At 35.8% G+C, this 14,330-nt stretch overlaps 2 protein-coding genes across 2 annotated transcripts; both read right to left on the bottom strand.

Annotated features, from left to right (window-relative positions):
* Window positions 1-6,541, bottom strand: LOC139138063 (HAUS augmin-like complex subunit 3). Its single transcript, XM_070706286.1, has 5 exons — window positions 6,437-6,541; window positions 5,515-5,611; window positions 4,649-4,802; window positions 3,037-3,214; window positions 1-129 (listed from the first exon to the last, which is right to left on the bottom strand). The coding sequence occupies exons 1-5, from the start codon at window positions 6,539-6,541 to the stop codon at window positions 1-3; spliced, it is 663 nt and encodes a 220-aa protein (XP_070562387.1).
* Window positions 5,515-14,233, bottom strand: LOC139138982 (HAUS augmin-like complex subunit 3). Its single transcript, XM_070707640.1, has 11 exons — window positions 14,090-14,233; window positions 13,432-13,620; window positions 11,345-11,455; window positions 11,079-11,162; window positions 10,403-10,514; window positions 9,818-10,027; window positions 8,818-8,960; window positions 8,345-8,479; window positions 7,032-7,214; window positions 6,437-6,589; window positions 5,515-5,611 (listed from the first exon to the last, which is right to left on the bottom strand). Exons 2-9 carry the CDS (start codon window positions 13,608-13,610, stop codon window positions 7,073-7,075), a joined length of 1,116 nt encoding a protein of 371 aa, XP_070563741.1. The 5' UTR covers window positions 13,611-13,620; window positions 14,090-14,233; the 3' UTR covers window positions 5,515-5,611; window positions 6,437-6,589; window positions 7,032-7,072.
* Window positions 14,234-14,330: the final 97 nt, after the last annotated feature.

Genomic DNA, 14,330 nt, shown 5'->3' with positions numbered 1-14,330 from the left:
TCAAGACATTTTCTTGGCTTCAAGTCTTGCAGACAGTTCAGTTAAAAGGCGTCTCAGCTTGGCTGGTTCAGTGAAGAAATACACAAACAGGCTTCGCTCTCTGGCAAGAAGTTTGTTGGCCTGTAAGGTCTGCACAGAAATGAATTCAATATCATATGAATTAGATTGTGGTACATGAATACTACTAATGTATTCACTAGGTGATAATTAGAGGTTATTACCCAATATCGCCTGTTCCTGTGTCGTATCAGCATGAGTGTCATTTGTGCTGCGTCAGACACGAGACGAAGTCGAGTGTCTGACGCAGCACAAATGACACTCATGCTGATACGACACAAGGAACAGGCGATATTGGGTAATAACCGATTTATCATATACCCATGCCCATAATTTTAGGGAATTTTTACTAATAGAATGAAAAACCTTTAATTTTAAGGCTTTACTTTATTACGCCTTGCGCATAAATCAGAATGTTTATGTGAACAGGCCTCATTCATAAATCATACGACGAAAATGTCAACATCACGCGCGACATCGCTGCAAGTCGTCCATATCTCAATGAAACCCAAGAAGAAAGACACCGGGATACAAAAATCGTCATACAGAAGGAACATTTTAAGGTGCAATATGCTATTACAACTGTAACCGATCAAAAACTGCTCAGCTTTAAATCTATCCTGATTTCGATCGTCGTACGGCACGGAGCTCGCGCGGAGAGGGGACGCCATTTTGTTAGTTTACCTTTAGAGTTGCCATGTCAACAGTCGTCGCGCGCGCGACATCGCTGTCACGCCAAGCGCTCACAACCTGTTCGGTGGAGACCGTGCACAGTGCCGGCGCCGTGCAAACGGCAGAATGTTTGCTAGAACTTGACCAAAAAAATACCATGGGAAAACATTGAAAACATTTCAAGACTCAACGTGATATTTCCGTATTTTGCAACCAGAAATACCCGTGTTCCTCGAAGCCCTTCAAGTTTTTTTGTCGGCGACATCGCTTCGCAGGCCAGGAGCGGCAGCCATTTTGTTGTTTACGTTGTTTACCAACAAACTGCTTATGTAGTTCGGGAAAACTCTAAAACTGATGACGTTCATCGTGCATATCTCGACGTTTACCGTGAAATATCACGGCTGATATTTTACGTTGAACGTCACTAGGATGTAGCAATATGAGCATGGGTATATGATAAACATAAAATATCAAAATCAGCTCAGAACAGTTTTTGATGGCAATGTACAGCTTGACTGAAAACACACACATCATTCTTTACGCAAATGTACTGTATTTTCTTGCACTTCGCAACTCAAAATTCAGTCCATTCATTCAAAATTCAAATTCCCTGTGATTAAGAAGGCACCATTTTACAAGTGGTATAGCCACAAACTGATGATGTCAAATTACCGCACACAATACACAGTGCCATAATTACAAGGCGTCATCAGTTTGTGGCTATACCACTTGTAAAATGGTGCGATTCAGAATACTATTACACATGACAAAGATTTCAGTACATGTGATGTGCTTCACAAGTCAGAAAAATTTCAGCTCCTTTTGTGCATATGCAGGAAAGTACTGTAATTCCTCTGATTTTAAGACCAGGGTCAGCAACATGAAATGGTTGTAATTATCAGGGGGGTCTTATAATCGAGTCAATCCCACATTTTGAACTAACACTGCTAATTTATGCTAATTTATTCACGTCAATTCAGCATTACTCAAGACTTTTACACATTTTTTGGCAGAACGTACTAAAGCTTACTTATATTAGCAACTTCTGACAAATTATTTTGGAGAATACACGAAGTCGAAAATACATGTAAATGGCAACTGTTCCTTCATTTCAAAGATAAAACACAGCGATCACTTCCAACCTAACTGACGAGTTGTTTTTTGATCGCTGTTAAAATTTCAACTGCTCAAACAATCACTGTCTGATCAAATGGTTTGTGAGGTGAAATAAACTTTGAAACAATTCTTGAAAGACGTAGACAATTCAAACAGAAAGTCGATCATATATTCACCGGATTGGCATCATGCAGTTAACTCATGGCAATGCAATTGACATATACAATACATGCATTTGCTGCACGTAAAAATAACAACCTTTCTTTCAATCTAAGGTCTGTGTCGAGTAAAATAATGATATGGCACTGAAATTCATGGTTGTCAACGGTAAGAATTCATGATCCAAGGTGAAAAACTGTTAGCTACAAACAGTAAACCCATGCATGAAATGGTAACACACACACATCTTGGATCAGCTTGCAGCATGCAGCAAAGCAATATGGCGGTCATTGTGGACTATTCTATTATATTGAGCAGGGGCCGCAGAAGGTTAACAACGGATTGATACAGAAAGAAAAGTGTAGGACAAATTTAGTTTTGCCTGCCGTTCCAGTAAACAAATTTCAATGTTACATCATTTTAGCATCTTTAATGATTTTTCTAGGTCTTAAAGGAAATTTTAACCACTAAATAATTTACAACACTATGCTTATGCTTACTCACCCTGCCTAACAAATAGTATCTCCATTACAGCTCTTCATAGGCTCAAACAAAGACCAAATGACCTTGAAAGTGTCAATGGGCAATCAGCAACATCAGCCGTCGTTTGTAAATATGCACATTAAAGGCTCTTCTAAATCATTAGATGGCCAGTCAGCAACAACTTCGTACTAGTGATCGTTGAAGTCATACTATCATCAATTTTTGAGTTGTGATTTGTTGGCTTTTGAACTAAGGTAGGGAGGGGTCTTATACGATGTATAGCATTTTTGAAAACTTCTAAAAGTGGGGGAGGGTCTTATACTCGAGTGGGGTCTTATAATCGTAGGAATACGGTAGTAAAGATTGCCAGAAACTGTTTGAAGACTTGATCACAATCTTCAAAGTATAGATAAGTTAATACCAGTTTTTAAGAGTTTTAGGTATTCTTTTATTTGGAATGAAGTGACTAATTTACACCCTATCAGTTAAGTATCTCTACAAGTATATTGAGAGGTTTGGATAGTGAATGATGCACAGCAGAGTACTTACTTTCTTCTTGCTATTGATGTTTGATATAATGTCCAGTAAAGTCTCTTCTAACTGGTCCAGGAACTGGTTGAGTTTAGCAATGCTTTGTGAGATATCGACATGACTCAGCTGAGGTGCCCCTCCTTTGGTGGCAGAACCCGAGTACAACATCTCTTCACATGAACGAAGTGAGCTCTCTCTGAAGACGGAGAATTATCAACATCAAATAAGTCATGAAGGCTGATTATGAATTTTTAATAAAGAGCAGGTTTTGGAAGAGAGGTTACTTCTTGTGGGGAAAGGTTTGACAGTGGGAGAGAATATGGAGTTTACTGAATGAAAGTAAATAGAACAAACTGATTGATTAGGTATAAAAGTGGCATTGGGAAGATAGGATAAAATGTGGAAATATGAGAATCGTGAGAAACAAATGTGAGGTATTGTGTATAAAATTGTTACAAATTTGACTGAGACAGATATTCAACAATACTAATGCAGTGTTGCTGCCAGGACGCGCCCTTGTGACAATGTCCCCAAAATGGAACCCGTTGTCCTGCATTCTTGCGTACTGCTGGTCACCTCAGGCGCAACTCAGGCGTTGACTGTGTTGGATGTAGTCTACAAGTAATATCTGTTACCGATGACCTTTGTTTTGCATAATTATTTTGAGGCTTACACTTTAAATACGTAATTTCAGAGCTAGCCAGGGTTAAAAGTAATTAAAACGTTGCGCTTGATATCATAATTTGCTTGACCGTAGTCCGTCTGAGTTCTGATTGGCGACATATACGGAGATACAGTAGACTGCTACAATCGCCTGAAATTCAAGCATAGTGACGTGGTCCTAGTAGCTTGAAATTTGTTCCATGAAACTAATTTGTTACAAAATAATACAAAATTTGATTGATAATTGACGCATGTTGTCCTCCAAAATAAACAGTAGGGGGACACAGTGTCCCCTGATTTAAAATTCCTGGCTGCAACACTGCTAATGAACAAAGTCAACATTGCCATCACTTGTGTGCTTAATCTTGTTTCATGTATCACTTATCAAAATGTAATGAGATCCAAATTTCATGCTCATGTGAGCTGAATATTGTACCAGCTTCACTATCATTTACATTACACAATTTTTGGCATTTTGGTACAAGGTATCACCTAACAAATCAACAGTTCCAATATTTGTAGTAAAGACATTACTCAGGAAAATACAAGTACCCATGATATATTTACATGACATGAGAAATGTATTGCTTGATGTAGATAATGCATGTTGCAATTTTTACTTTTCTTGAATTTGATATTACATGCAAGATACAGTAAACTTGAAAACTAGAGATGACATCTATTTTCTTATTGAAATGAGGAATTTGTATGACAAGGAAAGAAACATTTCACACTGAAGAGCCAGGAAATAATATAATGAATATAATAATTTTTAAGAGATTGGAAACCCTGCATGTTATATTTCGAAATTGCTCATTTTTGTTTTGATTTGTTTTGTGTTGATGTTTTGTACCTCTACTTCTTTAAATTGTTTGTGATCAATAAATATAAATAAAAAATTACACATAAAAGAATGAAAGCAATGCAAAGATATTTTATCTCCCTCTTCATTCATTCTCTTACTTACAATAAGGCTAAAGTATCATCTCTGCTGTTTTTGCTGGACACAAGTGAAGACCTCAATGACGTCAGATGATTGGTCAATTTCTCAGCACTCTCCACCAATGTTGTAAATTTCAAGAAAAGCTGCACACGGTCTTCTCTCTCTTCATTAGAATTGACTAAAATCAAACATAAAAGTATGATATAGTATTTACACTGGCTCTTAAATTTTTGATATCACAAGGAACTCATAAGACCTATTAAGGTAGAACGCACCTCGGGGACAGACATTCGCAACTCTCAAAATTTTACAGTTCTCTTCTGATATACCACATGTGGGGGTTCATTTTAAAGCTCTTGGTGAAAGAAAACTTTTCACTGGCTTAGTTTGTCGAAATTCGAAAATTTTTATTTTTCTCCATAGCGTTAACACAGGGATGGCGGCCATTTTGAATTTCAAATATCGGTAAATCTTGGGTAATTTCTTTCTCTAGTACCAAAATTTGCACGGTGACCCCATATTTTATTCTTGGTTTTGAAAGAGAATGGTAAAAGATTCCTTATGGAAAGTTTGAGCAAAAGTTTAAGTCTTTCACTTTCGAGGTGCATACTACCTTAATGTTGTATATTCACCCCTATGCTACCTGATATCAACTTTATAACATACTTTTCTACAGGACACAGGCTATGCTTGGTGAGGCTTCATATAACATGTAATATCAAAATGCTGAATGTGACATCAAACTGCCATAAATTATATATGTCAATGGAAATATTGAGCAACCACTTCAGATATTTTGTAATTTCTTGTTTTTCTGTAAGCCAAATGACATCAGCACGATTGATTTGATTATGAAAATAAGACATTATCAATAAACTATGCATATTTACCAAGGATCTGGTAAAGTCTTGTCATGAATTTGTCCCTGGAGTCTATGGTCTGTCTATTGACTTTTGTTGGCAAGAGTGATGGCTCTGCCATCAGGGTCTGTAAAATAAAGAGTGAATATAAACTCAGTGAAAAGTTGAAACAATGGTAAGAATAGAAATATCCGAAAGAAACAGACGTCCTTTCAGTCTCTGTCATGGATTATATCATATTGCAGAGCAATAGCTTGGCAAGAAAGGCCAAGCTATTGCACTTCAAACTGATCATATAATAGTCAATTTGAATAACCTCTCATAATTAGTTGTTTTCTTCCCCTGTACAAACACTGCAGTAATTTGAGTTGAAATTTGCATGAATAATAGGCGTTGCATTATTTTGCAAAGATTGTCTGCGATTTTTGTTTGAGGCTCTAGACTGGTTTTTTACAACGTGACAATTTTTCCAGCTGGTGATTGATCATGGTCAAACACCTAGGGCAGATAAAAAAATTTGAGACACATTTTTTTGAGGTCACTATGCTGGTAGTCTTTGGTGCTAACTTTGACAAGAAACACTGCAGCATTTGATCAGGGCAGAAATAAAACGATTTTATAAAGGTTATTCAAATTGAATCTCATATGATCATTAGTAAACAATGATTACAAAATACAAATCACAGCATTTGCAAGTATCTAGGCTTTCAGAAAATATATACTCTAATGGGGTTGCAAGCTCACGAATTTGCAGAGAATTCATTATTTTCAAGGGCCAAATACTTGTCCCGCACCCTTAAGAATTACAGATATATTAAACTTCCTTTGATTGGACACTTGGCTTTATGAGGAGGTAGGTAACATTTGTTTTCAAAGCACTAAGAGTAAGTACACAATATAATCAAGGTATATGTAGCTGACAGAGAATCTCAAATTATGAAATATTTCTTACCATTCTTGACTGTATACTACTCTGATACCGTTCCAGGAAAGTGGATATCCCAGTCAAAAGCCTGTGTGTTTGTTTGTGATTCTTCTCCTCCACTTCAAAGGCCATAGTTAAAAACTCATTTCTTGTTCTCTGCACGATCATTTGCTTAATTACCTGTCAGGAAAAATATTGTTAGTACCTTAAGAGCCATTTTACTGTATTTGCATTTTGAAAAATTTGAATTCACTTTCACTAAATTTTAATATACTCAAGAAGATACACCATCTTTGATGCAGATGTGATCATCGAAGAAAATGGACATTTGTCTGATGGAATGAAAGTGCACCATGTTTTTATCAATGAATAAAACATTGTGAAAATATGGGTACAGTAAAATGCTGTCTGATTCAAATTCATTTCACATCACACATGGACACAACACAAGATATACAGACAAAATCCGATTGTCAAAACTTGTCAATAATGAACACATCTCTAAACCACATAATCAAACATACTTGAAACTTTCAGAGATGAACCATTCACTTTGATCGGTTTTCATTTCATTAGCATTATTCACAAAATCATTCACATAACATTCCATCTTGACCCTTACTTGATCTTGTTTGAAAGTAAAATAATCCTGCCTGGCAATTTTCAAATCATAATCTCCCTGAAGTACTCGGGTTGTCTGCAACTCTTCAATTTTCTCACCAACATCGGTAGATGTGACTCATACAAGACTGCTGCTTTCCTCTTTACATGCTGCAGCTTAGACTGGTTCTCATACAGGTGTTGTCTAGTGTGTATTACAGACAGAAGTAGGGGTAATGTGCAAGGACCCTTTAAGGTAATATGCGCCTTGAAAATGAAAGACTTAAAACTTTTGCTCAAACTTTTCCCAAGGAATCTTTCAACAATTCTCTTTCAAAATAGGGAATAAAAATCAGGGGGTCACCATGAAAATTTTGGTACTAGAGAAACAAATCACCCAAGATTTATGGATATTTGAAGTTCAAAATGGCCCCATCCCTGTGTTAGCTCCATGGAAAAAAAATAAAGTTTGCGATTTTCAAAAACTAAGAGGGTGAAATTTTTTCTTACACCAAGAGCTTTAAAATGAGCCCCCACAAGTGGTAGATTAGAAAAGAATGGTAAAATTTTAACGTCAAACTATCTGTCCCCGAGCTGCATTCTACCTTAACATCTCTGACACATATGACATATATGACACAGGAATATCAAGTGACACACAGTTTTCTATCATGCAGTCTCCTGCAATAGCTCATATTTTTTCAGGCAAAAGATTTTGTAACATAATGTCCTATCCTTTGACAGTTATGTAACATGTTTCTTATAATGCCAAAATATCCTGCAACACACAGACCTATTGCAATTCTTTAACCCTTTTCCTGCCAGACAGTAATAACTGTATCTCTTTCCCATCAGCCAAGTCAGTAAAAAGCGGTATCGAGCCAAAACATGACGTATTTTCACCCACTTGGCTTGGTATGTTATAGCATCTTTTGTCCAAAAAAAATCAACTTTAGAGTGTTATATTTTCAACAGCCTTCAAATGTACAGTATTATGTTTAAATACATCATATGGAATACGTTGTGTTTCATTAATTTTAACCATCTTGACCTGGTGGTGAAATATGGACTTGGCAGGAAAAGGGTTAATGTCCTGTAACACACTATGTCCTCTATCAGCAGAATTTCATGTCACATACAAGTTTCCCATCACATAATTTCCTGTGGCAAGGAAGTGTTATACAACAAAGACTTAAATGTCCTGTAACACATAATCAATCAGAACTAATGGCATAATTATCCCGACTCTTGTGGAAATTTCTCTTCCATCAACCTTTATATGTCATCATGTTTCACACCTCTTGAGGGAAATACACCAAGAACACAGATGCTTACCTAAATTCACTTTCATTTTTAGGGTAAGGGTTCTGTGTAAGAGCCTGGAGATACTGTTCTGAAGATTTCAGTCCTGCTTCAAGACCTTTACACTTTGCCTTGGCCTTTATGTTTCTGTAGAGACTGGCAGGATATCTGTGTGTTCACAGAATAACAGCATAAACATGGAATGGTCACATGGTAAAGTTGTTATGTTCTGTTATCACAGAAACTAAATCAATTTCATCCCCAACGATACAACTTTCAGGTTAGGGCATATTTCATAATTTTTTTATGTATATTAAACTACACATAAACTTGACATTTTGTTGAATTTCAACAACAAAAGTTTTGTGGACAAATTCACAACACATGCAGTACAGGGTGTGGTATTTCTGTATGAGGTATTCCCAGATGTGCATGTGGTACTCTGACCTATACATTCACAACTAAATCTTATCAAATATCATACATTGATATTTTTATCAACTCACTCTGACTGCAGTCTTGACAGTTCTTTGCACTCTTTCCGAAACACATCTTCATTTTCACCATGAAGAATAAGACTGGTGGGGCTACCAATGTCAAGGAAACTGTATCTGGAGGTGTCAGGTTCACCTGCTATCTGACCAATATCCTGACAATTGTAAAGACACTGTTATCATTCACCTCTGAAGGATATCGAGTTTGAATAAAAGGTAATTTGTGTGACATTAAAGTAAGAATTGCTAGTGGTCTATGAATTTAGGATGAATCCTCTATGGTTATACATTTGTTTAGATTATTTAACTCTTTATTATATCATGCAATTACTGGTGGAAGTGACTGAATAGTAAGATGATTATCAATAATCAATAATTAAACATCTACAAAAGTAGCAAGAAAGCAAAAGATATACAGCTGCTGAGGTTAAAAAAGCTTCATAATGACAGAGGTAAATTGTCCACTTTCATGTGATTCTGTCAAGTCAGACTATTTTTCTACTGAACATCAACAGATGTTACTGTGTTCTTATGTCATTAAACAGGGATTCCTCTTGGCATGTAAATACTGTCAATTTAGAAGGCAGGAAAGTTGACTCTCAACTCACATGCTCCTTTTCCCTCATCTATTTTTGATGTAAATACTGAGTTGCTTAGAGGGAACAGCTCTTGTTTAAGAGTTCCATTCTCTATTTGATCTAACAAAATTATTTAATTCTTTTTCTCTAAAGGATTACCATTGCACAATAAAAATACTGAATTCAGTTGAAAGCTTGCCAAATTATCAATAAAAACTTGCTATCTGCCATGAGTTCAATTTGATTATAAACTAGGTCATTCAGTAAAAGCTTTTCAGTTGCCTGAATACCAATATTACTATTGAATATTTGATGTTTTGGACTTGAGCCTCTTACATTCTTGGAGTTGTGAGTACAAATGAGGCATTAAAATACGTCAACATGATAAAAAAGGATTGACATTGTGACCATGAAAGCAAGCGTCCTTTACTTACCTTAAAAAATTGCTTTTTTGTGTACTGTGTTAGTTCATTGGTAAATTTTTCCTCATCTGTAAAGTACTTGTTTAATGAAACTTGACATAAGAAATTGGCGTCATCGCTGTTCTGCATTGCCCTACTTGCAGAGGGAGTGGGTGAAATCTGACTGTACAACTGACATAGATCTGACACATTGCCACCGAGTCTATCCAAACAATTATTCATCTGAAAGATACATTACATAGGAAACATATTGATTTTACCCTAAGGAATTGTCCTTGTTTTGTTCTGCAATGATTTTAAAATCTTGAAAAGAGGTCCTTGTGTATGAACCAGAAACAATACACTGTTAAGAAATTGATTTTGACATTGTTTCCTCACATCACAGTAGTAAATATCTATGTATCTATTTGTTCAAATCACATGGCATGTTAGATCAACTTGAGAACAGATCTGAATAGACATAATGTGACTCAGAATGATAGCCATTGATGAAATAATTTACTTAAATCATATAAAATTAGACAATGGCAAATGAATGTTTGGAATATCGAGCAACAAAATCAACTTATGTACAGGTAGCATGTTGATTTTACTGACCTGCATATTGTCAGCTGCATATGTGTCTGAGTGCCTCTTCAGTTCCTGTTTGGTTGTTGCGTGGACCTGGCTCATTCTAGCTAGTCTGTGTGTCAGGGCAGTGTGGTGCATGCTGGTGTAGTCAAGATACAGGACTATATCAGTATTTCTCTCTCAAATTTATCGAATTTCAATTGTGAAAATCGAAAACACATAAATGACAATGCTAAAAACCTTGAGAGACACATTTCAAAATTATTGACATATTTCTGGTTGAACAAACTTCCGGCTAGCTAGTAGTAGTGTGTAAGGTAAACAAAAGAGAAAGAAACTTACTTGTTGAACTTAGTGCATTTCTTGTAAGTACAAGTGAACAAGACATTCATAGCAAATCAAGTTTTTGACAAAGAATTGAGGTTTACTTTTGTGAATCATTTTTCACCATTGAAAATAATGGTTGCATATTTTATTTTTACATACTACGCAGATTGCTACAGTCAACAAACATTACACAAACAAAAAATATCCATTGTACAAGGACATCACAGTAGAACATGCAATGTGATACTAGATTTTCTTTTCATAGGGTATGTGTAACACCTTACCACAGTGCTAGTGTTAGTTAGCATCATTGATAAAAACTACCTTAATTACTTATAATATCATATTTTTTACTGCAACCTTTGTTAGAACTTACCTTAAAACATTTCTCTGTTGAGCCAACTTCTCTTTCCTCTCCTGTGTACTCTTTTTACACTGTCGTAACCTGGCAATTTCTTCTCTGATGAAATATACATGTAGCCAATACTCAAAGTAAATGAGAAGCCCAAAATAAACATTCAAAAAAAAGTTTTGTCTTACAGGTAACTTGACTCATTCTTTCCTAGACGGCTAACATAAAAATTCACAGTGCTTTTGATTTCTTGTTAACAAGTTAGCTCTAAAATCAAACAAAAGCCTTACTTTAATTTGTCGTCAGTCATATCTCCATCAGATGATTCCATATCTTTGATAGCATCTAAAAGCTGTTTGCCATCCAGTATAGCCTTACCAGATGCTTCAATTTCCTTAAATCTGAAGAAAAATAAAAAGCAATTCATAATATCATTGCAAAAAAACTAAGTACTAATATGCTCATTAATGTAAACATTATTTTATCATAATTTAGAAATGGTCAGATTGAAGTTTTTGGAAAAACTCTCCATTCGCAGTTTGAAGAATACAAGCCAAAGAGAAAAAACATCATTTTAAAATTTTCAAGACAGAAATATAAATAGTAACTATTTATCACTGCCAGAAAATGCTCTTGAATACTAGATGCCAGCAACCAAAGTATCAGGATAATTTGATCTGCTGGCAACCCTTGGATCAAGATATATATAATCTATGATAACTTAGCCTACAAGCTGAGTAAGTTTTCATGGTATCCATCAATTTCCAAGACTTTGATGCTTTAATGTGAAAAGGCATGATTGTCAACAGTTTGAATATTCAAACACCTCTACACTGACAAAACTTGGTAAATCATAAAAGAGAGTTTTCTTCGGCATGCACGTGTTCTACAGATATAGCAGCACATATTGAGACATAAAAAATTGCTTACATCTTGTCATGATGTTTCGGTGTTTTTTGTCAGGGTTTTGGTACGTAGGTGAATGGTGAGAGAAACCGCGCCATTTTTGTTCTATTATTTTCTATTATGATGGCATTGACTTACCAGGGGGAACAAAATCCTGGTAAAATTACTGGTAACTATGGGATCATTAAGCATAAATACCACTCAATTGTTTATATTGTTTCACAGATAAAAGTTTCAGAAACCTCTAAAAACACCACGAATATGTGTTTTGGTCCATGGTTTTAGAAACAGCCAATGGACCTGTGTTACCACAAACAAGAGATGGGGAGAAACTATTGACAATGCTTTTTTTTATGTAATTCAATCACAAACTATTGGACAAGGCAGTTTCATGACCCCTTTTTCGATAAAGGCCACACAGCGTCACCGCCCCTATATAAAGGGACCATGATAACATAGTCACCAGAAAATCTTACATGTGCATTATCAATTTTAATACATCTTACAGGGGAATTTTCACAACTTTTTATATGACTTTCCTTTCTTTCCTACAGAATACAAGATCTGAGGTATGTGAATATCCTCCATTGATAATGATCATCATCTTCGGATCTGCGTATCTACACAATACTCATTAACATGATTTGCATTGGCTAATACTAATATGTCACTCAGACTTGAAGTTGAAGCGACAAATTTCCTTCCCTCGCCAAATTCCCATGACCAAAGTGATATGAACACTGACATATTAAACAAGAAATGCTAGTCCCTGGACTAAACACAGTCCACGACAGAGTCCAGCCAGAGCTGGACCATATATGATATAGCAAGGTCCCTCCACATTTGTGAAAGGACCATAAATTCAGGCATATTCTTGATGAAGCAAAGATCTTAGAATGATCAATGATGTATGATGAAACTAAAACAGAAAGCAAATTGTTTCAACTAATTTTAAATTCAATGGGCAACAAAGGCTTGAAAAATGTTAATTAGATAAGTACACATAGAACAACAGGTAAACCTCATCAAGAAACATGCCCCTTTAACAATGCAATTGTCAATTCCTATTTCAATGTGATTAACAAGTAACTGATAAGGAGGTGACCATAACAGCTTCTGTTGGAACAGATTGACAGTTTGATAACAATAGGTTTCTAACAATGTATAGACCAAATGAATGTGCAATTTCAGTTTAAAACATAGTTTATGTAGTTAGCATAATACAGTAGATATTATTGTAGGCACATATCTTATATTCTCTATTGTGGCATTTTCCTAAAGAAAACATGAGTTCATGGGGATTTGGAAGAGGGTACGGTAGTATTTCCATGTCTAGAATCTACTGAACTTGATTATGATATTTGTAAAAATACATTAAAATTACCTGGAAGCAGATACAGTTTAAGGATTATGTCCTGTGCATTGTACTGACATTGGACACTGTAGCGACTGCACTAAAATCCATACTTACTCTTTGAATTGCTCTTCATTGACATTGTTATCTTCGTTGATATTTTCACAAAACCACTGCAGGAAATGTTTAACTTCATCATATTCAAACAACCAGTCAAAGCTCTCCCCTTGAAGTTCATGATGACCTCTGTAGCCGAGTTGGTGGAGTGTCCGCACAAACTGTTTGCCCTCACTCATTATGTTAATTCTAAAAATATGGCCCAAAAAATAAAAAAAACAATCTGTTATAGAAACTCAATTCAAGACAGAATGCAAATTCCATGAATGTTTGAAGACTGGTGCCAAAACTAAACTGGTCCCGATTGGACTGTTTCTAGCTCCAAGGTCCAGGGTTAACAAGTATCCTTTTTACAGCTCCATGAGCAGTATATAAAGCTATCTAGTTGTTGGTCGTGTCGCGTGGAAGGGATAAGGTGACCTCCTTGTTGTCGACGCAATCGATTCACACAATTTAATCCAAGTAGAGTTATGAATGAGGTATTTTACAGGCAAAACAACAATAATCGTGCACCGCTCCTGGAGTACTTGCGCAGCCCGGGAGCGCAAACAGCAAGGCCCTGCCCGAGATTGTTCACACTTTCATCATTTGACCTTGATTTATTATGCTATTGAATATAAGGAGTATGACACATTAATTGACAACCATACATTATTACCTGAATTTACGCCATTAACGATGATCTTGACGTAGGAAATCCTCATTCTTGAGTTCCCGACTTGTCAAATTTGGCGCTCCGTGTTTTCCGTACCTAAACGAGGCTGTGACCCCTTGTCCTTTGATAAGACTATTTTCATAAGTTCGAAATCTCACTGTGAAATTTTCAAAATATTCCCTATTTTAATTACAATTTTATGTATTTTCTTAATAAATTTTAATTCTTTTCCCATATGACCCCC

The sequence above is a fragment of the Ptychodera flava genome, chromosome 8, assembly GCF_041260155.1.
Source record: "Ptychodera flava strain L36383 chromosome 8, AS_Pfla_20210202, whole genome shotgun sequence".
NCBI classification, from domain to species: domain Eukaryota; kingdom Metazoa; phylum Hemichordata; class Enteropneusta; family Ptychoderidae; genus Ptychodera; species Ptychodera flava.
Note: the sequence above shows the minus strand (reverse complement) of the source record. Positions and strands in the feature narration are given on the sequence as shown.